Genomic DNA, 24,500 nt, shown 5'->3' on the forward strand with positions numbered 1-24,500 from the left:
CCTCACCGTCATGGCATCTATCTTGAAGAGAGCTTTGGCTTGGGTGCTGGTGTAGGCGTCGAAGCGGTAGGTGATCTGGTTGAGGTTGTCAATGGAGTAGGCCTGGATCCGCACAATCTCGGTGCCCAGTGCCAGGTTCTCCATGATGGCAGCCTCATAGGAGGAGTTGGAGAACTGCACGGCCTCGTCCAGCTCATTGAGCAGGGTGATGTAGACGCTACAGAAGCCCTGGTTGAAGGGAGGCGCCTGGTCGGTGGCGGACACGTTCATCAGGTAGCTGGTCTTGGTCTCGTAGTCCAGGTAATCCACAGTGATGATCAGCCCCGTGCCCTCGTCAATCTCGAATTTCCCCTCCGCTCCTGACAGGATGCGGTAGTTCACCAGGCCACCATCCCCTGCAGGGGGCACAAGAGGGTATGCAGTCCCAGGTGGGAACAAGGCTGCCCTGTGGCCCCCCAACCTGCCCACACCCACATCTGGTGCCAGCCCTGAGGGACACAGCAAAGGGCCTTGGCTGGCCTACCCAGCATGAACTGCCCCTGCCCCCCCGCCCCCCGCACCCATGGGCTGGACCATCCCAAGACATGAGGTGGAGGATGGGGTCAAGGTCTATGTGAATGGCTAAGTCCACACTGCGCTGTTGTGCCTTCTTTCTGGGGCTTGGGCTTGACATAAGAGTCATGCCAGAGGAGCTTGGTTCTGCTCCTGGAGCCTCAAAATTCAGGCTCAAGGTCCTCTCTTGGATATTTGGAGAAACAGAAGGGTGGAGAAACAGGGATCTCCTTTAGTGAGGCTTTGATCTAGCAAGTGCTAGATGACAGGTGCTGCATCCAGAGACAGCCAAGCCTTTATTTGGTCCCTTGAACTGAAGGGTTTTTGTGGCAGGGACACCTCCTTCCATTCTCCCTACTCCCTACACACAAAATTACTGTGCCTTAGAAGACACCATTCAACCAGGAGCTAGAGCTGGGAGTTCACAGACTTCGAGGGGAGGGCTGGGAAGGATGGTCATAAAACCACTCAGGAAATTCAAGACTTCTCTGAAATCGTTTGCAAAACTCCGCATGGATGTGCATTTTTCTGGGCGGGATCATAGTTTCACTAGTTTCTCAAAGGGATTCCCGATCCAGAAAAGCTCATGACCCATTGGGCCATAGGAAGGGATATAGCTTGAACTGTATAAGCACGCCACATAGGGAGAACGATCCACCTGGGAATTTCCACAGCTGAATTTCTCCTTTCGCCTCCTCCCATGCCCCAGATGGGCTGGGATGCCCTGAGAGGGGCATGGCTGGGAGCTACCCAAGGAGATGACAGTTCAGACAGGAAGGGAGGGAAGGAGCTCAGGGGAATGACTCTGGGAGGAGGTGGACCCCAAGGAGAGCTCCTTTTTGGCTTGTGGCATAGACCCAGACAGCCCAGGCCCCATGAAGAGGGCCACAGTGACCGGGCATGTTTCTCCTTTATTTTGCACTGTAACGGTGGCTGGCCACCTTGGAGGCTTGGGGCCCTCATTCGGGCTACCTTTGGGGCAGACCCCTGCCCTCAGAACAGGAAAGGAAGTAACCCTAGTGAGGCCTGGGTGTGCCAGGCCCTGAGCAGCCCCTAGCGAATGGCCAGCCGGGAGCTGCCGGCTCCTGGGATGACAAACTCAGACTTCCCATAGTTGTGACCTCTCCTTTCCACCCAGATTTTGGGACAACCCCAGAGGGCTCCAATTCTTTTAGGCCAGGCATCTGATGGGGTGAGACCAAGACTGTGCCAGGAGCCCCGCCCAGGCCTGGGGGCGGCTGAATGGGAGTGCCTGAGGCACTTCTGAGAATGGTGAGGACTTGCAGGACTGGGCGGGACAAACTGGGAATCCCTGGCTCCCTCTGCCGGCCTCACCAGTGTCCCGGTCGGTGGCTCGGACAACGACGACCGAAGTACCGATGCCTGCAGTCTCTCGAAGCCCCAGGCGGCTGTACTGCTGCTGCGTGAACACAGGGGCCTCGTCGTTCACGTCCTCCACGTACACTATCACCTGTGGGGGCGGGGCCAGGGGTGGGAGGTCAGTGGGGTGCGGAGGCTGAGGAAGTCCAGGGCTTCTGCCGCTGGGGATCTGATTGTGCGGTCACTGGGAGAGCCTGGGGCTGTGCTGGTCGCTGTGTTCCTCCACCTTGCACAGCACATGGTGCACGGAAGGTGCTGAAAAATTCTTTGATAATATAGTTATTCTATCTTATACTTACCTTACTTTTGGCTCTGCTACTAACCTTGTGGGGTAACCTATGATTAATTAGTTATCCTTTGGGGCATCAGTTTCTCAGCTATGAGACAGTAATATTAATACAACAATAAGCCAGACGCCCTGGTGGTGCAGTGGTTAAGCGTTCACCTGCTAACCAAAGGCTGGCAGTTCGAATCCACCAGCTGCTCCTTGGAAACCCTATGGGGCAGTTCTACTCTGTCCTAGAGGGTCGCTATGAGTCGGAATCGACTCAATGGCAACGGGTTTGGTTTTTTAAGCCACTCCTAGGTCTGTTAGAACCACAAAATGACCCAGGGCCTGCAAAAGTGCTTGAACAAGTTTAAAGTGACACCATTTAAGTATCAACACATATGTGGGAGAATACACATATAAACGTTAAGGATGGTTGCAGCAGACAGTGTCTTCATGCACCCCAAAGTCTTTCTTCTCTCGTGCTCTCACTCCCAGCACCCAGTTTGGGAGTCTCTTTGTGGATTGTCTCCTCACATCGACTGCAGAGAGTGGAAGTGCCTAGGACCACCCTGAGCCAATGACTGATGGCTCCTTGGCACTGACAGGGGCAGCTGGGGGGACTCTCTCCAGGTCTTCACTGGGGGACTCAGTCACCCTGTGCCACTCGCTGGCTACCTTTCCTAACTGTTCCCATGCCCCTTCCGGCTTTTCCTGGGGACACTTCCTTTTAAATCACTTTCACCAGAATCCTTACCTCAGGGTTCTGAGACTGTGGCTATTCTGAATTGGGGAATTACAGATACTTTTCTTCACTGCTTATCTGTACTTTATTCCTCTTTAATGAAAATGAACGTCTTGCATCACAAATGTAATAAAGTTGAAAAGGTATTTATGGAGAGAGATGTTTCGGGTTAGAGATTAGCAGCACCGTCCTTCTTTCTGTGCCCCCTCTCTGCTTCCCCCACCCAAGGGCCTGGGGAAGGTTTGGAGCAGGTGTGGGCAGGATCAGGGCCATGTCCAACAGAGCCAGCCTGGAGGGGAGGGGAGCGTGTTGGAGTTATAGTCACAGAATGTTGAGGCCCCAGGCTCCTGCCTCTGTTACAGATGAGGGATCAGAAACCCAGAGAGGGGATGTGACTTGTCCAAGGCCTCACCTGAGAGGGTTGGAGAGAGAGCGGGAATCTACCAACCTTACTGCTGTTTGCTCTATGTTGAGGATGAGCTGAGTCCATGGGTGGTACAAATGGCTGATGTGCTCAGCTGCTAACCAAAAAGTTGGAAGTTCGAGTCCACCCAGAGGTGCCTCGGAAGAAAGCCCTGGCAGTCTGCCTCTGAAAAAGCAGCCATCGATAACCCTATGGAGCACAATTCTACTCTGACATATACCGGGTCGCTAGGAGTCGGAATCAACTCAATGGCAGCTGTTTTTTTTTTCTTTTGGTTTGAGGATGAACTGGCCCAAGAACAGGAGAGGCACCCTCCTCCCAGTCTAACAGAGCCAGGCCAACAGGAACTGGTAGAGTGGAGTGGGGAGCAAATGGGGCAGGGGCAATGATGCTCGATACAGGTTTCACATGAGGTACCCAGCACTAATAGACAGGCCAGAGGCACAGGCGACTTGAGAACATGTATATTTGGCTTCTGACTGGCCACTGCTTCTGGGTCTGGCCCTGGTTTCTCCTCTGGACTTAGCTGGGGAATTAGCTTCCGGATTGTATAAGCAGAAAATGGCAGCCTGATACACGGAGGTCTCAGAGATGGGGTGGAGTGGCCGAACTGGGGGGTGGGCAAGAGAGGCATTTGGGAGTACAAGCTTCTCTATTCCCTGTTCTTGGGCTTCCCCCAGCCCTGCTGTGTCATCAGCATTTTTGTGTCCAGACACCCAGAAACCACTATGCAAACTAAAATACCCACCCCAGGGGCACAGATGTTCACAGGATGGGACCTTCTAGGTTTGGTTTCACCGAGAACTTGGCTGGGGAGGTCCTAGGTGGGGCGGGTGTGGTGGGAATTTGCATGGATGAATTTCGGGAAGTCTCTTTCTGTAAACAGACACGAATCATCCATCTTTCAAAGATGCCATTTGGACAGGCTGACTCCGGAAGGGTCACGGGGAAAAACAGGGCCAGTGTGATAAGGAGTGGAGGGAGGCCTATGGAGCCTGGGTCTGGCCAGTCTTCCACAAGTCTGGCTACACACCACCATTCTCTTGTTAGTTTCAGCCTCAATTTAGCAGCAGAGACAGGAGGCAAGGTGGCGTGTGGTTTTCAAACCTGAGAGACACAGATGTACAGGAAGCACAGAGGCCCACCAGGCTCCTGGCAGAACCAGACATGCTCTCTGTCCAGTGGGCTCGGCTCAGTGCTGAGACCCTCAACAGGGATGGGAGAGAAGGTGTGTGTGTGTACACGTGTGTGAGTGCATACCTGTGGTGTGGCACATTACACATGTGCGTGCATGTATTAATCCATGTGGTATGTGCATGAACACATGTGGTGTGCATGCCTGTATACATCGCGTGTGTCTGCCGATACATGTGTGTGCCTGTGTGTGCCCATACACATGGTGTGTGTGCATGCATACACGTGGTGTGTGTATGTGCCCACACACACGTGTATGTGTGCACATGCAGTGTGCACACTGAGGCGCCCAGTCTCTACTAGGAACAGCTCATTCCAGGCTCCCTGGCCCCTGCCCTGGGCTGGTTTCTCAAGTAAGACCTGGAGAGCACGGATGGTCTGTACAAACCATCTCTGCTGCTGCAGGGGAAACGATTCTAGGGGCACAGCTGGAATCCCTACATTGTCTTCAGGAAGGTCTTGGCTGTCCTGGGTCTGAGGGGTGTGGGGGCTGCGTACTAAGGGCAATCAAGCCCCTGCCCAGGGGCCAGCCTCCAAGTTCCCTGAAGAGTCTTAGGTGGGGCAACAGATGCAGTGCTTAAAGGAACAGATTTGAGCTGACTGTCTGGGTTTGAAGCCTGGTTCTAGCACTTACTGCTGACCCTGAGCAAGTGGCCTCAATCTCCTCATCTGTACAATGGGCGTAATAATAATGCATATTTCGTAGGGCTATTTTGAGGATTAAATGAGTTAAAGTACATAAAGCACATAGAAAAATGCCTGGCACGTAGTAAGTACCTCGTGAAGGTTTATTAGTCCTCAAAATTCACAGGAAGAGGAGCAAGAGGGGGGTGGCTGGGCAGGGGTGGCTTGGGGTGCCCCACACTGGCACCACTCAGCACAGCCTGGCTTTGATTTGTTGTACACAGTATCCTGGGACACTGCATACCATTTTGTTTTAAAAAAAAAAGGTTTGTGGCTAAAACAAAACGGGCCTGCAACCACAGTGCTGAGGCCCTGATACCAGCAGGCCCTGAAGAGGTGTGGGTGGCTGCTCCTGTGAGGCGGGGGCTGCTCCTCACAGTCTGGGGAGGGAGGGGCCACGCCACAGGGCTGTGGTGAGGAAGCCTGAAGTCCAGGGACTCAAACCCAAGCTACACTGACGTCAGTCACTCTGCAGGCTGAAGTTGGCCCCACAAAGGGCAGGTTCTGACACACACATACAGATCAGCATGTGAACAAATGATTCATTCGTGCAGGTGTGTGGGGGCTGCATGGGTCTGCCTGGGCCTACATTCAGGGAACTGTGTTTGACCCTTAGTAACTGGGGCCCTGGAAAGGGGTGAAAGCCTGTGGGATCTTAGCCACGAGGCCACCTCAGCCTGCGCAGATCTCAGTGGGAGGGGCAGCTGTAAGGACTCTGGCCTGGCCCCCACCAGGACCCATCTCTTATTGAGGCACCGGCAGGAGCTGGGCCAAGAGCTGAGTCACCCATACCCCAACGCATCCCTGGGTGATGGCCAGGTAAGCTTCTGTTCATTGTTTCCAGCCTGGGGGAAACAGCAGAGTAGAGATGGGGCAGATAAGAGGGGCTGATTCTGCCCCACTCAGTTCTGGGTAAAAGTCCCTGCTTGTTCCCTGCCCCGACTTTTCCCACCTCCCTCCTACTCGTGACCTCTAGGGTCTGACTCACTTCCCACCTGTTTAGGGGAAGGGTCTGTGAGCAGCTGTGTGTGTGGTGGGGGTGGGGTAGGGGGGAGGTGACCTTGAGAGGTTGTCTTGCCCATCTCAGTCATGCTCCTGTTGCTAGGCAGGAGCATGTATAAATCACTCCATCCTGTGGGAACATTTGTGTGTATGTGTTTTAAAGTGCTATTTGGGAAGATTAAAGTTAGGTTGATTTCAGAGAAAGAGCAGAAAAAAATACAGTTGATGAAGCAGCTGGGAGTGGTGACTGGAATATTTTAGGGAGATTTTCAATGGAAAGGCACTGAACGTGGACTCAGAAGATTTGGGTTCAAGTCCTGGTTCTATCACTAGCAACTTCTCTGTGCCTCAGTTTCCTCACTTGTAAGATGAGGTTGGTAACAGAAGAAAACATTCTTTGATGGTTACAACAGTGGGGAGGGAGGGAGAGAGGTATTCACTAACTAGATAGTAGACAAGAAGGGAAGGACAACACACACTACAGGTGAAGTCAGCACAACAGGACTAAACCAAAGCTAAGAAGTTTCCTGAATACAACCAAACACTTCGAGGGACAGAGTAGCAGGGGTAGGGGTCTGGGGACCATGGTTTCAGGGGTCATCTTGGTCAATAGGCATAACAAAGTTTATTAAGAAAATGTTCTGCATTCCACTTTGGTGAGTGGCATCTGGGGTCTTAAAAGCTAGCAAGCGGCCATCTAAGATGCATCAATTGGTCCCAACCCACCTGGAGTAAAGGAGAATGAAGAACACCAAAGACACAAGGAAAATATTAGCCCAAGACACAGAAAGGGCCACATAAACCAGAGACTGATCAGCCTGAGACCAGAAGAACTAGATGGTGCCCAGCTGCCACGAATGACTGCCCTGACGGAACACAGCAGAGAGTCCCTGACAGAGCAGGAGAAAAGTGGGGTACAGAACTCAAATTCTAGTAAAAAGACCAGACTTAATGGTTTGACTGAGACTGGAGGGACCCCGGAAGACATGGGCCCTGGACTCTCTGTTGGCCCAGAGCTGAAACCACTACCGAGGCCAACTCTTCAGTCAAAGATTAGACTAGACTATGGGACATAAAGTGATACTCACGAGAAGTGAACTTCTTAGCTCAAATAGATACGTAAGTCTAAATGGGTGGCTACTGTCTGGAGGCAAGATGAGAAGGCAGAAAGGGTCAGAAGCTGGTTGAATAGACATGGGAAATCCGGGGTGGAAAGGAGGAGTGTGCTGTCACAGTATAGGGAGAGCAACTAGGGTCACATAGCAATGTGTGTATAAATTTCTGTATGAGAAACTGACTTGAATTGTAAACTTTTACTTAAAGCACAATAAAAAAAAAATCCTTATCTGTTAGATATTTATAGGTGAAAGGATATGATATTTGGAATTTGATTCAAAATACTCCAGCAAAAGAATATAATAAGGAATAAAGGCTAGATGAAACTGGAAAAAAAAAAAAAAAAAAAAAAGAGGCTGGTAACATCTACATCTCCAAAATAATATATGTGAGATTTCCTCAGTTCATCCTAGAGAGCTATATGGATATAGTGGTTAGCATGGTAGGGGGAACTGATTTTGTCCCTTAGGACTGTCAGAACAGTATCTGTGTTCCCCTCTCACATCTGGGGAAACTGAGGCTCAGAGCAAAATGGCACATCCAAGATCCCAAGCTGGGCTGAGCCTGTGACACTTCCACTGCACTCCTGGCCCCAGATGTCATTCAGCATCGGACCAGTGGTGGCCATCTCTATCCGGCTGTGCCCTTGGCCCTGCCCGCCCACCTGCCCCCAGCCTCACCCTGACGGAGCTCCGCATGGGGCCGAGGTCGTGGTTGTAGGCCTCTACCACCAGCACGTGGGATGAGATCTGCTCCCGGTCCAGTGGTCGGGGCCCACGCATCAGGAGCCCGTTGCTGACATGGATCCGAAAGTTGTTGCCATGGTGACCTGGTGGAGCGACAGATGAGGTGTATGGGCTCTGCCTTGAACCAGGATGCTGGTGGGATGGGGGAGAGGAGGGGCCCCCAGACCCCCGGAATGCTTACCCTGCCCAGTGGTCTTGGTCCGGAACTTGGCTCCCAAACCCACAATGGCCAGAAGTTCTCTGCTGTCTCCTACCCCAGCCTGGCAGGGTTTGGGGTGGGGGCAGAAGCTCACCCTATTCCTGTCCTTGTGGTTTGTTCCTCCTAGACCCCCTACTCCCACAGGTGTGGATGGAGTGAGAATTTTTTAATATTTCAGAGGGATTTGGGCCCTAAAAAAGAGGGACCAAAACCAAATTCTCTTGTGGGTGGTTAAATCCAGGATGTAGTGGACATCTTCGGGCCAGTCCAGCATCCATTCCCTCATTTTGTGGTAACAGCACCCTGATTTTCCTTTGGGGATCCACTCTCCTCCACTCTCAGTGCCTGCGGTTTGTGGAGGGGTGACTTTATCCGATTCCAGGGGTGGGCAGATGATCAACATATTTTATTTTCTAGCCTGAGTGATTGGTTCAGGGGTGGGCATGCGATTCTAGTTGAACCAATGAGACTTGATCCCAGGGGAGCTTGGGGTGGGGTTGGGGGAGTGCCCTGGTCTCCAAGATCCGTTCTCTGAGAGTGATGACCTTGGTGAGTACTGTGGGACATGAAGGAGTTGGGGAACGTAGCAATCAAGAAGCACCCTTTCTTAACATTGGACTTGGTACAAATAATGGCAAACATAGTGGAGAATTTCTGCTTTCTCCTCCTGGCCCTGCCCCATGTGTACAGCCTTCGGGGCTGCCTTGGTCTCACGCCCTAGACCCTTGGCAGCCTAGAGAAGCTATGCCATCCCAAGGGGCAGGAGGGCCACCCCTCCCCACTCACCATGGAGGATCCGGTACCACACACGCCCAAACTCGCCCTCATCTGCATCCGTGGCTTTTAGCTGAGGAAGAATCAGATATGGGGTCACTCTTTGAATTCCACTCACAGGGAGAGGAGAGGTTTGTGGAGCCTTTTTCCTTCCTTCCACACCATCCCCACCCCGCCCTGCCAAAACCCGTGGCTTCCTGCAGTGGCTGAGGGCGTGGGAGAGGAGAGGGACATGTCTGTTGTTCTCATCCCCCATAAGGACATCGACAGGTGATGACTCCATGCTGCCCCTCTGGGGGTGGGGGGAATGTCGGCTCTGCTCCTGGATCCTCTTCCAGGTTCTTAAGGAGATAAGGGGAAGGTGGATGACAGCACGGAGACTCTCAGGATCCAGCTCAAATAGGTCTTTCCCTACATCCACAAGTCCCCATGCTTCCAGCCTTCCGAGACCTCAGGATTCCACCCGCAGTGGCTGCTTCTTGTCCACACTTTCTTGGTCTGAAGACATTCTGGGCACACTGGGTACCAGCTGGACACTGCATACCGTAACAGTCACTTTGTGGAGCCCAGAAATCCCATCTCCCCAGTGATGGCTCCATATTCATTCACCATGCAATGGCTCCAGTCCACCCTCAGATCAGCCCTAACTGGCTTGGCTGTATCTCAGGCTTATGTACCGTGTCCAAGTGGGACATGAGGCATGTGTTATTCTTACTGTCACTCTGAGACACTGCCCAGTGCTTAGCCCTTTTTTAAGAGACTGGCCTTGAGGCTATTGGCAGAGCCACAGCAGGCCCCAGGGCAAGACCTGTGAAGACAAGTACCGAACACGTATTCCACCGTCAATATACCTAAACAAGTAGAGAACGACCCTGCACTGCGGTGTAGAAATAAGCCCGAGACTGCATGGCTGGGAAAATGGTGCCTGTACTATTTGTGGTGAATTGTTTTGTAATGCTCTGGACCTTCCTACTTCTGCTGGAATGGCACCTCATTATCTCTCCACCTCTCATTTTGATCTTGTGGTATGCACTAGAGCTGCCATGATCTTACTGACTGCACCACTGTGGTCAGGGATGATTTGTCCAGGGGTGGACACGTGATTAAAGCTGGGCTAATCACATCCTTCTCTGGGATTTTTGACTTTGGGCCCAGAGAGACAGAGTGAGTCAGTCTTTCTAATAGTAAGAGGTGGGAGTATCAACAGCTTGTTTTCCCCCTTACCTCTCTGATCTCATCTACCACTTCCTCCCTCGCTAACTCTGCCCTTGCCACGTTCGGCTCCTGGCTATGTTCCTTGAACACCAAGTGCCTGCCAGTCTCACGGCTTTTCCCCCTGCTATTTCCTCTGCCTGGTGAGCTCTCTCTCCACATAGTTACCTACTCACTTCCTTATCAGGCCTTTTCTCATCACTTTACATGAAATTACAGCCCTACTCCAATGCCCTGGCCTTTACTACTTCCCACCCCACTCTAATACACTGTATCTTTGTTTATTTATTGCCCAGCTCCCCACTGAAAGAAGGAGCTTTGTTCACTGCTATATCTCTAGTCCCTAAAACAGTGACCCTGGCACATAGTAGGTGTTCAAAAATTTTTGTTAAATTATGTGAATGGCTGAAGCAGCAGACCTCTAGTGAGAGGTACTAAAACTGACACCTGGTGAATAGGGACAAAAGACATATGCAATACAGAGCACTGCTGTATTTGAGTCCTTGGCCTCATTTATTCCAGAAGCCCAGCTGCACCTCCATCTTTCCCCGTTTGGTTTTTACTTTGATTCTGTGGGGTATCCCAGTATTGCTCCAGGACACATCCCCTTTTGCCCGTGTTAATTTGAATTGAGTTTCCTGTCTTTGTCCATTGGACAAGCTCTGTCAAGCATCTACAATGTACACAGCTCCATGCCAGGCACTATGAGGGGTCTAGAGAAGAGGGAGATGGCTTGCACAGATCAAGAAAATAGTAGACATTGAAGCTTGGATTGGCCAAAGGTTTCCAGAGGGAGGAGCTGGGTATGGAAGGATGGATAGGACCTGGCAGAAAAGGTTGGGAAAAATACTCAGGTTGGGAAATAACACGAGCAGAAGTGGAGGCTCCTGCAGTGAGCTGAGTTTTGGAACAGGACCCCAGTCTGTCTGGAGTGAAGCGTTCATACTGGGATGTAGCAGAGGAATGTGGTTGCATAGGTGGGAGAAGGGCTTCAATAATAGCAAAGGGTCAAAGGAAGAGGAAAATCAGGAATAGGAGGTAGAAATGGAATGCTAATTGCCTCCATGAACAACTGTTTCCTTTGCTATGAGACCAGAAGAACTGGTTGGTGCCTGGCTACTACTACTGAATGTTCTGATCAGAGATTCTATAGAAGAATCTTGATCAAAAGGGGAAAAATGCAGAACAGAATTTCAAATGCTCATGGAATCCAGACACTCTGGAGCTACTGAGGCTGGATGAACCCCCAAAACTACTGCCCTGAGATAATCTTTAAACCTTAAACCAAAGATATCCCCTGAAGTCTTCTTTAAACCAATTAATAGTTTAGCTTAATTAGTAAAGAATGTATGCTTTGAGCATTGCTCTTTTAAGAACTGTCTATATGGGATCAAATCGACAGCAGCAACTCAAAAGATTAGATAGAAAACTTAGCGGGCAGTAAGTTTATGTTAATGGGGTAGGATCAATTTGGAAAAGGAGAATGCAGTGCAATGAGTTTCTCTTACATATGGCCTTTCTGGCCTTGAGCTTATAATTCTGTCAAAATGATTGGCTAAGCCACAATCGTGCAAGGGACTTCACGGTATACTGCAAATAGGGTGAATCAAATCACCCAATAGGATTAAGTGACCTTGTGGGCATTAATAAATTCCTACTCAAATTGAGTGACTATGGTCTACCAAGGGGATCGGTCAGTTTGTGGTCTGGCTGGGAGGGCCATGCCTTGAAACTGAATATAAGGGCCAATTCCACAGAGGTTGAGGGGGTCTCACTCCCATCAAGAAGAGCCTGGAAGAAAAATATAGAACAAAATTCTAGCTCACAAAAAAAAAAGAAAGACCAGACTTACTGGTCTGACAGAGGCTGACATTATGCTGAGTGAAATAAGTCAATCACAAAAGGACAAATAGTGTATGAGACCACTATTATAAAAACTTGTGAAAAGCTTTACACACAAAAAGAAACAATCTTTGATGGTTATGAGGGAGAGGGAGGGGTGGGAAGGGAAAAACACTAAGTACACAATAGATAAGCGGTAACTATGGTAAAAGGTGAGACAGTACACAATACTGGGGAAGCCAGCACAACTGGACCAAGGCAAGGTCATGGAAGCTCCACAGACACATCCAGACTCCCTGAGGGACTGAATTACTAGGCTGAGGGCTGGGGAACATGGTCTTGGGGGACATCTAGTTCAATACGTATAACAGTTTATAAAGAAAACTTTCTACATCCTACTTTGGTGAGTAGCGTCTGAGGTCTTAAAAGCTTGTGAGTGGCCATCTAAGATATTCCACTGGTCTCACCCTGTCTGGAGCAAGAGAAAATGAAGAAAACCAAAGACACAAGGGAAAGATTAGTCCAAAGGACTAATGGACCACAACTACCACAGCCTCCACCAGCCTGACTCCAGCACAACTAGATGGTGCCCAGCTACCACCACCAACTGCTCTGACAGGGATCACAATACAGGCTCCCGACAGAGCTAGAGAAAAATGTAGAGCAAAATTCTAACTCACACATACACACACAAAAACCCAGACTTACTGGTCTGACAGAGACTAGAGAAACCCTGAGAGTATGGCCCCCAGACTCCCTTTTAACTCAGTACTGAAGTCACTCCTGGGGTTCACCTTTCAGCTAAAGATTAAACAGGCCCATAAAACAAAACAAGACTAAATGGGCACACCAGCCCAGAGGCAAGGACAAGAAGGCAGGAGGGGACCAGGAAAGCTGATATGGGGAACCCAAGGTCGAGAAGGTGAGAGTGTTGACATGTTGTGGGGGTGTCAACCAACGTCACAAAACAATGTGTGTGTTAACTGGTTAATGAGAAAATAATTTGCTCTGTAAACCCTCATCTAAAATACATTAAAAAATTAAAACATTAAGAAAAGAAGAAGAAATATTAAGAAACATTAAAAAGAAGAAGAGCCTGGAGCAGAGCGCATCCTACAGACCTGGGGTCCCTGTGCTGAGAACCTCCTAGACCCAGGAGAGAGAGAGCTGTAACACTGAAGATGGCATGAGATGGTGAGAAATGGTGGCAACCACAGCAGAGCCCAGCGGCAGAGAAATGGTGGCAGTAGTATGAGTGGTGAGAACCATGGGACCAGCAGATGACTATGGTGGACTTGCCGACCCATGGAATGAGAGAGAGCTGAGTGCCTTCAGGCAGGAGGCTTGTTGGTGGAGTGGGGTGCCTCCAGATGCTTGTCAGCAGAGATAGAGAGCAGGGAAAAGGCCTAGAGAAGGCCTTCATGCTGGCACGGCCGAGAGAAGGACCATGGGCTGATGTGGCCAAGGGAAGGGCCATCAGCTGGTACACCAAGAGAAGAGTCTGCCTGTGCGCACAGCTGAGAAGGAGCTGAGAGCCATCCTGGTTGGAAGCTGTCTGGATTAACAAACTGTATCCTGTCTCCTGAGTTGTACTGTTACTTCCAAGTCGATCCTGATCCTGAGTTGTAGCCTGTTAGAAAACCTGTTGCCATCGAGCAGATTCTGACTCATAGCGACCCTATAGGTCAGGGTGGAACTGCCCCATAGGCTTTCCAAGGCTGTAATCTTTACGGAAGCAGATTGCCACATCTTTCTCCCGTGGAGTAGCTGGTGCATTCGAATCACAGACCTTTCAGTTAGCAGCTGAGAATTAACCACTGAGCCACCAGGGCTCCTTGTAGCCTGTTACTTCCCTAATAAGCCACATAATCGTGAGTATGATCTGTGAGTTCTGTGTGGTCATTGCAATCAATTATCGAATCCAGCAGAGAAGTTGTCAGTGCTGTGGGGAGGACAGCCGGTGTCAGAGGTGGTGAAAAGTCGGAGAGTGGAGGTATGTCTGACCTCCACCTCCCGGGAGTCAGCTTTGGGCTGATCCTGATTCTCATCCCTCCTTCTGAACACAGACAGGCTCAGACACTACTAGATTAGAGGGTGAGAATGGTTGCACAATTTGAAGAATGTAATCAATGTCACTGATTTGTACATGTAGAAATTGTTGAATTGGTACATGTTCTGCTGTGTATATTCTTAACAACAACAAAAAGTAAAATAAAATAAATAGGAAAGGATCTTTCTCTTTTGGGCAGTGGGAAACCCAGCAGAATGTGCAGGCTTGTAACAAAATGATGAACTCGACCGCAGGTGTTGTCCTGGTCAGACTTGGGCCTCCAGGGCCTGAGATAAGTGGTGTCAAAGGGAAGGGAAGTATGGTGGAGTGAAAGAACAAGGGCTGGGGATCAGGTAGATCCAAGTTTGAATCCTGGAGTTGTCACTTACTGGCTATGTGACTATGGATAACTAATTTAACACCCTCCCCGAGCCTCAGTTTCCTTATCTATAGAATGGGCACAATGATAACCAACCTTGCAGGGTAGATGGCATGATTAGAAATAATTTCTGAAAAGCATCTTGTCTGCTGCTTGGCACAGGGATAGGTGTAATAAAAGTTGGACTTTATGAGTTCTTCCACCTTCTCCTGTTAGGCTCTTTTGATTTATACTGCAGCTAGATGGCTGGGTTGCCCTCTGCTGTGGAGTTCTTCCTCTCCGCCTCCCGAGAAGTCTTAAAAATTCAACCAGAAGAGCTGGAAGGTGGAGGGGAGTAGTGCGATGCTTCCACAGCCCAGACCAGGATGGGATCAGGAGAGGGGAAAGGGTAGCTGTGCTGTCCCAGAGGGTGGGCTGTCCAGAGGAGGAGCCTTCCTCAGTGTCTCCCTCCCACAGCAGCCTGCACCGCCCTGGAAGCTTTGTCTCCTGCTGTCTGGCCCTCCCAGGAGCCTGTCTTTCTCCCCTGCCCCTTTTGTCCCTTTCCAGGGGGAGGAGAGGTCTCAAAGGGTAGGCTTGAGGTCAGAGGGTCTGTTACACGACCTCCTGGTGCAGGCTGGAAAACTACAGTGCGCAGGGCTGCTCAGGGTCTGTAGGCGCAGGAGGGCACTGCTGCTCTACTCTTCACTACCAGCCAAGGTGAGGGTTACCCTCTCAGGCCACTGGCAGCGTGTTAGGTGCCCCAGGGGGCAGCCTCATCTGCACGCTTTGTACATGTCAGCTCCTACAGGCCTCAGCTTCCCCTCAGGAAGGGGAACAGGGGCCACAGATGAGGTGTTTGTTTGGCTCAGGAGGAGAAAGTTAAGGAAAAGGAGCGGCAGTGAAGGACGTGATGTAAAGTACAGGGATCCCAATGGGGGCTGTAGGCACTGGGCACATCTTTAGTTGGATGATGATCATAGCACAGATGTCTGCTGTTCATGCCTGCCCACCCATTTCAGGGGAAACCATTAAATCATTAAATCCCCCACCACTACCTCGCTATGTGACCCTGGGCAGGCCACACCTCTCTGGACCTCTGTTTCATCATCCGTGGAAAGGGATGAAGTTGGACTAGAGGACTCCTAAGGGTCTCTCTGGAGCCCTGGTGGCCCAGTGGTTAAGTGTTTGGCTGCTAACCAAAAGGTCAGCAGTTTGAATCTACCACCCGCTCCTTGGAAACCCTATGGGGCAGTTCTACTCTGTCCTATGAGGTCGCTATGAGTTGGAATTGACTAGATGGCAATGGATTTGGTTGGGTTTAAGGATCTCTCTGGAGTCCCTGGGTGATGCAAATGGTTAAGCACTCAGTTACTAACCAAAAGGTTGACTGCTTGAATCCACCCAGAGGTGCCTCAGAAGAAAGGGCTAGCCATCTACTTCAGAAAGGTCACAGCCATTAAAAACCCTATGGAGCACAGTTCTACTCTGAAACAGTGGGGTTGTCATGGCAACCCCCCCCCCCCCCACCGTAAGAACTTTCCAGCTGTGACAGTCCCTGGAAGGCTGCTTTCCATTTGGGGGTTATGCAGAGGGTGCGGCTTTTGTGGTAGAGAGCAGAGGGCAGGAGGGAGGGGCTAGATACCCAAAACTGGGGCTCTAAAAATGGGGTGGGCTCTAGGCTCAGGTCTAAGGCAGAGCCACAACTTCCCCTGGGCTGTATTTCTGGGCACTTGGGGGTCCCTGATGGGGAAGCTGCTCTGAAACAGACTCCTAAGAAGGCAGCTGGTTGGTTGCCGGGGAAGCTCTGGTTTCTAGGAAGGAGGAGGCTGGAGAAGGGGAAATGTGGGGTGTGTGTGTGTGTGTATGTGTGTCAGCCGCTGCCTGGAGGGTCTCTGATAGCCCACCCAGACTGTAGGCTGCCGCTCAGTCCTGTGCTTTCTACCCTGTGATCTCTTTGACCTTTCAAAATGCCTCTCAGTCCGCGCCTCGGCAGCCTTCAAAGAAAAGGTGCTTTTCTGGGAAGTTGAGTGAGAAGACTGGAAGGAGAAGAGCCCTGGGATGCTGTAGGAGGGGCCTCAGGGGCTGCCTCTGGGCTTGCTCCCCTCCCACTGTGCAGATGTAGCCCCTCTCCCCGGTAACCTGGAGCTGGCAGGCGCTGAATAGCCGGCTGCGCAGACCATACCATTCAAACTTCCAGTGGGGGAAGGTGAGAGTCTTGGGGCTGAGAGAGGCAGGGAAACCCTCCTCCTGGGTACCCCAGAGCCTCTCGCCCCTGGAGAGGGCTCCAAGGAGACCAGCTGGAGCGAGGCCATGGGAAGGCTCCGGACAGAGCGCCCTGGCTCTTCTGGATCGCTCCCCTCCCTCTTCCCAGCCCAGTTGCCATCTCTACCCTCTTAGCTGTCCCCTCCCCCAAGGCAGGACCCAAACTGTCCCAGACAAAGCCAGGTCCACTGGAGAGTGAGGAGGAAGTCCTGCTCTGCAGGGCCTGCTGACAGAGGCTCAGGACACAGCGGGGCCCAGGGTGGTGCTGGGGTCACGGGCGGTGCCCAACGCTTGGAGAGCCTCCCTTGAACATCTGAGAAGACCTCTCCACTGAGCTTGGGACTGCTGAGGGCTGGCTCTGAGGTCAGTGCTTGGAGGACTGCAGGAGAAGGCTTGGTGAGGAGAGTGGGGGTTGGACTATTGTTGGGGTACTCTGGGGAGGATGTGAGGGTGTGCTCAGACCTGGGGAATCCCTCGGGTTGTGCAGAGCGGAAGCAAAGCCCGGTCAGGGGCAGTGACTAGCCCGAGGTCACACAGCAGGCCTTGCTCCCCGGAGCTCTGCAGGAAGAAAGAAGGTTCTAGACTGAGCTTGCAGAGATACGTCCAGAGCAGGGTCTGCACAGTGTGCTCTGGGCTTCAGCAGGATGGGAGAGGGCTTCAACTGCTCTCAAGCCAGTTCCTAGCCTTGGTGTGGTGGAGGCCTCCTTTCTCCCAGAACCAGCTGGCCATGCTGGCTGGTCAGCAGCGGGTATCAAGTGGGGCCTGGCACCTCACCTTGCCACACGCTCCAGGGAGGGTGGCTTGATGTTTTCAAGTACTTCAGAAACTCTTGTTTCCACAGAAACTACTCAGATGCTAATTGCTGTTGCTAGCTGCCTTGGAGTCAGCCTGGACTCATGGTGACCCCACACACAACAGAAAGAAAAGCTGCTTGATCCTGCACTATCCCCATGATTGGTTGGGGATCAGATTGTTGTGATCCATAGGGTTTTCACTGGCTGATTTTTCAGAAGTAGATCACTAGGCCTTTCTTTCTAGTCTGTCTTAGTCCAGAAGCTCTGCTAAAACCTGTTCAGAATCATAGCAACATGCAAGCCTTCACTGACAGACAGGTGGCAGCTGTCTGTGAGGTGCATTGGCCAGGAATCGAACCCAGGTTCCCGCATAGAAGGAGAGAATTCTACCATTGAACCATCAATGCTTCTAGATGCAATTATCTTTTCATTAAAGCAGGTCCCCAGGACTGAAGCCTGGGCCTGCATTGCTAGCCTAACAGGTGTCTCCAGATCCATCTGAAGGTCTTGAAATAACATTAGACATAGCAGAATTGAGACCTCTCCCCATTTCAGACTGCCCTTTCTTTACTCGCAGCCAAGCATCGCCCCAGGTAGGGTAGAGGGACGGCCAGTTTTCTCCCTGTAGGAGATGGCCATAGACACACCTCGGCTCTCCTCCCTGCTCAGACTCAAGGAAGTGCCAGCCCATGTTCAGCTGCCTGGCCAGAGCCCCCTCTAGGCCTGATGCCCAAAAGGCGGAGGCCTGGGCAGCAAGACGGGCATCAAAGTTTCCAGTCGGGATCTGGGAGGAACAGTTTTCTGTTTGGAAATGCTGGGAGGGTGGTGGTAGGGAGTGGGTGGGAAGTGGGGTGGGTGCTCTGGATGTCCTCAGTCTGCTAGGCGCAGGGCAAGGCTGCAAGCAGGAAGGAAGTTGGGCGCAGGGAGCCTGAAGCTAGGTCCTGTGGCTGCTGGTGAGTGCCTGGGGTGGGGACAGGGGCTCAGGGAGGGTAGGGCACTGGGAGGCCACTCCACACTACCTGCTGATGGCTGGTTCCCTACAGCCCTCCATGCAGCGCCTTGGGCGACTTGGAACCCCTTCTCCTGACAGGCATTGGCGCTAGAAACTCGACTGTGAGTTAAACTAAGGTGTAAGTTATGAAGCGGGGAGATCTGCTCGCCCCCATCCCACGAAATATCTGATGTCAAAGAGAAACAGTTATTTTTTTTATTAGACCCTGTTTGGACTTCCTGTCCTCTGTTTACAGAAATCAAAGATCACAGAAGGCTGGTCCATGAGCTGAATTTAGCCTGCAGACGTGTTTTCTTTGGCCTGGGTCCAGTTTTAAATATTTTAAAATTCATTTCAAATTTTTTAGGATCAAGTTTGTTTGGACTTTGCAAAGCTTTTTTTTTCTTCTTTTTCTCCCTCTCCACCCACCCCCCATCTGAATTATTTGCAAACATTTAAACGTTAGGGGCATTTGCCTAAACATCCAGATTTCTGGCTTCTCTTGAGAAAGTGGAAGAGCTGCCACCCTGGGACTGTGTTACAGCACAGCCACCATCAGCCGGAGCCCAGGCCCCTCCACCTCCTTTACAGGTGCTCTCCAGGTAGGCCCCGCCCACCTGTCCTCCTCGATTACGTGTTATTACTGACCATGCTCTGTAAGCATTGTTACTTGCAACCCCAGACACATTCAGTCAAAAACTCAGCCTGACTTTGCATCTAGAAGAACCCTCTGCCGTGTTCCCACTAGTGGGATGATCTTAAATGATAACAGAAATGCCCCAGGTTAGGGGACTGGTGTCTCTGGGAGGGTTAGAGCCCGGCCTTGTCAACTCATTTGCCCATAGGGGATTATTTCTCATGTTTTCCCGAGCTGCTCAGTGAGTTCAGAGAGAGTTGGGGGCCAGAGTGGTGGAAAGACCATGGGCCAGGAGTCAGGAAACCTGGGTCTGGCTTTTGCTTGGCCACTGGCTCCCAGTGTGGCCTTGGGCTTGGCCTTACTGTTTGGGCCTCAGTTTCCTCATCTGCCAGGGATCAGGTTGGACTGTGTGACTGCCCATGGGGCCAGGCAGGTGCCATAGGGTGTGAAGTGCCCTGTCTAAAGGGTGCAGCTGCTGCTCTGCTCCAGATGCTGGATGCCCAGCAGGAAGACAGGCCCAGCATTGCCAGTGTTGAAATCTTGGAATTTCAAGAGAAGCCAGACATCTAGATATTTATGTGAAATCTCTTGTTTCTTTTTAATATTCACAATTAATTAAAATTGAGAAACACTGCCACAAAAAAAAAAAAAAAAAACCAACAAAAACATTGCCGTAGAGTTGATTCCAACACATAGCTACCCTATAGGACAGAGTAGAACTGGCCCATAGGGTTTCCAAGGAGTGGCTGGTGGATTCGAACTGCCAACCTTTTGGTGGTTAGCAGCCATAGCTCTTAACCGCTGCACCACCAGGGCTCCAGAAACACTGTAAGGACCCAACAGAAGACATCCCTGGGCCTCCTGTTTGCAGCCTTGGCTGTAGGTAATTGCTCGGGTCCCTGCCAGCTGCAGCATCCTAAACAATGACTTGCTCCTGGCCACAAGCTGTTGATAGAGTTGGTCCTAGATCCCAAGTTTTCAGGCCCAGGACTCTACAAGGAGTCCCGGACTCACAACAGGGTTCCATTCCGACAACTCTGGCCTAAGTTGGTTCTAACGTAAGTCAAACACCTCATTTTTTTTTTCCCTGTTATTATTGCCTTTTAGTATCGGTATCTTTATAGATCTGATATTTATTTGTCTTTTTGGGTTGACATGAGAATGGTAACATCAGCAAATTGCACACTGCAACACTGAATGCAGTTCACATTACTAACGATAAGATGTCCAAAAAAAAAAAAAAAAAAAGATGGTTGTTAAGTGAGGTTCATTGTAACTCCAACATGTCGTATGTCAGGGACTACCTGTATTTTACTTCATGAGATCTGATTACCTTCCTGTCTCCACCAAGTCAGAGGTGTAATGGGATGTAGCGGAGAGAAGACCTGAGTTCAGACCCAGCTCCATCACTTACCAGCCGTGGGACCTTAGATTTGTCACCCCTCTGGGCCTCACTGTCCAACTTGTAAAATGGCCACGATGCTGCCTGCAGCTAGTTAAATAGTGCCCAGCCCCCATCAACGTTCCCCTCTCTCTCCTGTCATAGGTCCAGCTGATCTGCCTCTGAGCTTCTGTCCCATTCCTGTTGCAGGAACCATGAGCAGGGAGGCCCCCAGCCCCCTCTCCTTCCTCACAGCTCCAGGCACTCCAGGGACCCCCGTGGAGGCAGCCTTCCCCTTCCCGGTCCTCATTGCCCTGGCTTGCATCTTCCTCCTGCTGGCCACCTGTCTGCTGTTCATGACCCTCTGCAAGCCGACCGCGCTGGACCCGAGCCGCCGCGGGCCACGCGAGTGCATGCCCCACCACCCGGGGAGTCCCAGCGAGCCCCAGCTCCGCCTCTGGAAGCGCCTGGGCTCGCTGCGCCGCTCCCTGCACAGCTTCCGCCGCGGCTGGCCCGCTGCTCCGCGACGCCCCTTGACGGCACGCGAAGGCAACAGCGACTGTGACTGCATGGAATCCACGAAGATGTGATGGGGCGCCCGCCTCCTAGGCCTCTACAGATCCTCCTCCCTCAGACCAGAGCCTGGCACCACAGGCCACAGGAGGGCAGCAGCCCAAGCCACCTGGGCCACACCTCATCCCCAGCGGTTCCCTGTGGACCCAGGCCCTGCCCTTTCTCAGAGAGGGCTCCTGGAAGCAGTACTTTGCTTTCTGCAGACCCCTTAGCTGTTCCCTGCTGAAAGAACTCCTGGACCAAGAGCTGAGCACCTGGAGCCACCTGGGAACTTGGCCTGAGGCTCCGGGGCTCAACCTGGGGCTCCCCAGGGCCCCTTCTGGCAAGCAACCACCTCCTGGCAGCAGCATCCTTGCTTGCCCGCCCTCCTGGGGCCAAAGCCCAGCTCCAATTCTCATCTGAGTTGCCGAATGGCCAAAAGCTCCCTCGAGCGATGTGAAATACTCAGCCCACACCAGGGACAAGGTACTGTCCTGCCACCTGTGCCAACTCAGTGCCCAAGGCAAAAGGGAACCCAGGGACTCCTCTCCTGGGACACCCGGGCCCTGCTGACATCTGCCTAGTGATCTGTGGGATTGGTTGGTACCCTATGTGGATCTTAGGAGCCCAGGGCCCTGCAACTCCAGGGTGCGTGGGGTCAGTTCTTCCCAACAGCCCAGCTTGCAGAGAGGTCTGGGCAGACCATGGTGGGATTCAGCGTCTAAGCCATTGCTCCAGAGAGGTGCCTGCTCCCTCCCTGGCGTAGTGGCACTCACAGCTGTGAGAGCAGGGGACCATAGGCGAGGGTGTCTACAATGGGCCTTGCTCTGGCCTTCCTTGGGGGGGAGGGTCGGCCATCCTGCAGCCAGAGAGCGGATGGATGTGCTAACAACCTGCAGCCATCCAGGTTGGGGATCAGTGGGGTAAAGGACCTGAATTAGCTTTGGCAGAAGGCAGGTGGGGCTGGCAATGGGGTGGCCTCCAGTTATGTGAGGTCCTCTGAATGGACAGGGCACACGCTTTGGGCCCACCTTGAATATCCTGTACAAACCAATGATGCTGGCTCTGCTCTGAGTTTCTGCAGTGTCCAGACAAGTGACAGGCAGCCCCTCACTCACTGTCCAGCCAGTGCCCTCCGCATACACTCACTACCCTGCCTGTGTCTCTGGACAGTCTCTAGCTGGCCAGTGCCCTGTTAAAATGGATTTCACCAGATAAGGTTATCTGCTTGGAGCGGGAGACCCCTTGCAACAGGGGAGTAACCCTCCGACCTCAGGTGGGGTGGGAAGGATGGCTTCTATCTGGTCACTCGGTCCCTCCAGCCCCATGTCTATCCCCAGCTCTTAGGTTAAAGCCCCAAATCTTCACCAAGGTCTGATCCGACCCTTGCCCCCAGGCCTCCTGCGGCCTCATTGTTTGATCGCATTTGACCAGCGTGTCCCATTCTTTCCTACCCAAGCCCTCTGAACATTCTGTTTCCTCCACCCACTCTCCATCTCCCCGCTTCAGCTGGAAATCTCTTTCTCATCCTTTAGAGCTCAGTTTAAGTGTGATGTCCTCCAGGAAGCCTTCCTGGACCCCACTCACCCACCTGCTGTACTTCCCTGAAGGATGCTCTGGTTTTCTCACACTTGCTTGTCTTGGAACTACTCGTTCAAAGCCCATTTTCCCCCAGGACTGTAAGCTTCCTGGGTCTTCTCCTGCTCACTGATGTATCCCCAGAGCCTGGACCTCATAGGTATTTGTTGAATGAAGGAATAAATGAGCCGCGTGAGAGGAAGCATCTCGGCCTGGATGGCCCAGCAGCTCTTTGGGAACAAATGGGCTTCTCTCGTAAGGGGTGTTTCTAGGACGCCTCTCACCCAGGTCAGATCTTCAGCCCCTGGGGCTGCCGGTTGGTGTCAGGACTGCTCTGGCCAAACTAGAGGTGCTTGGGCGCCGCACAGAGAGGGCAAGCAGGAGGCTCTCAACAGCATCTGTCGAATCCATCTATCGAACTGCGATCTAGACAGCTGTCTCAGATGGCCCCCTTTCAATACGCCCATGTCAGGATCAATCAGGAAGGGGCTGCCTCTTTCAGAGGCCAGGCCTGGGGCTGTGGCAGAATGGCAGGAGGCTGGGGGTGCCCAGCTGGAGATGATGACACCTGGGCTCTGAGGAGTACATGCCATAGCAGCTCCAGGCCTCTTCCAGGGAAGGGGGTGGCCCCCCTCAGGTGAGAGGGTCCAGACCTCTCCCCTGGACCACACTAGGTGTGCAATGTGCTTTTGGTGATTGCTTCACTGAGATCCCACCCAGGGTGGGCTTTTCAGAATCCCAAACCCTAGACCTCTCCTCACCAACCAGGCTAAACACTTTGGTTGGGTCCCAGATTTGGAGTCTGGGCAGAGGAGGGCCTAAGCTGCCCAGCTTCTGTCCCAAAAAGTTGGCTGGCCCTACCCTGCTATGATCCATAGCGCAGCCAGCCAAGTCTTCTCAAAGTGAACTCTGATTTGCCACTTAGCTCCAAAACCTTCACTGGCTCCCTACTGCCAACTGGGTACAGCCAAAGCTCCTTAGCCCGGTGTTCAGCACCCTCTGGGAGCTGACTCCAATCTATCTTTGTAGCCTCATCTTGACCCAAGACTCCAGGCAAACTGAACCACCATTCTCCCTGCCCCATGCCTCCCATGGTGTCCCTCTGAGAAGCTGTCTTTGCTGAAAGCCAGCTGCTGCCTGGAGCCACCCACACTCTCTCGAATCAATCTGAGGGTGGGCAGGGGTCTTGCTAGCGTGGGTCATTCTTGTCTACAAGCCTGGGAGCTCACAGAGAGTGAGACCTTGTCTGACCCTTCACTTGGAGTCACCTGCTTCATATACAGAATCTGAGGCCTCTGTTTACTGGGTGAAGGGTGGGACAGCCTGGATGTGTCCCCACCCCTAAAGCCCATGGTGGAGGGAGTCCTGGTGGGAGCCTGCAAAACACAGGGCCCTCTTCTTCCCTCGGATGCCCCTGGGTAGATTTCTCTCCAAGCAGGACCTGCTGGAGAGGCCCACTGAGCCTCCTTCCAGATCAATCTGACATCAAAGGTGAGTCCAGCTTCGCAAGAGACCTATGTACAGGGCCCTGGAGAAGCCACCAGTGCCCGGATTCCTCCCGCTGAGGAACAGGGAGAGTCAGGGTTGCCCTGTACTACTCACGGGATTTAGGATCTCCGTCTGAGTGGTGTTTTGTAAGTGGAAACCAAGTCTTTGGGGTTTAGAAAGTGGAGCAGGTCCCCTCCCAGAGAGCTGTGTTCCCCCCTTCCTTCCTGCTTGTTAACCTCTTTCTGGTTTACTTTCCCCAGGGCCTCCCTGA

At 52.1% G+C, this 24,500-nt stretch overlaps 1 protein-coding gene across 1 annotated transcript; it reads left to right on the forward strand.

Moving 5' to 3' along the window:
- Window positions 1–20,826: 20,826 nt before the first annotated feature.
- CUNH10orf105 (chromosome unknown C10orf105 homolog) lies at window positions 20,827–21,201 on the forward strand. Its single transcript, XM_004383269.1, has one exon. It carries the CDS (start codon window positions 20,827–20,829, stop codon window positions 21,199–21,201), a length of 375 nt encoding a protein of 124 aa, XP_004383326.1.
- Window positions 21,202–24,500: the final 3,299 nt, after the last annotated feature.

The sequence above is a fragment of the Trichechus manatus genome, unplaced genomic scaffold (genome assembly GCF_000243295.1).
Source record: "Trichechus manatus latirostris isolate Lorelei unplaced genomic scaffold, TriManLat1.0 scaffold00106, whole genome shotgun sequence".
Taxonomy (NCBI): Eukaryota; Metazoa; Chordata; class Mammalia; order Sirenia; family Trichechidae; genus Trichechus; species Trichechus manatus.

What these genes read in the sequence shown, in the direction of transcription:
- CUNH10orf105 (XM_004383269.1), top strand. Translation starts at nt 20,827, where the DNA reads ATGAGCAGGGAGGCCCCCAGCCCCCTCTCCTTCCTCACAGCTCCAGGC.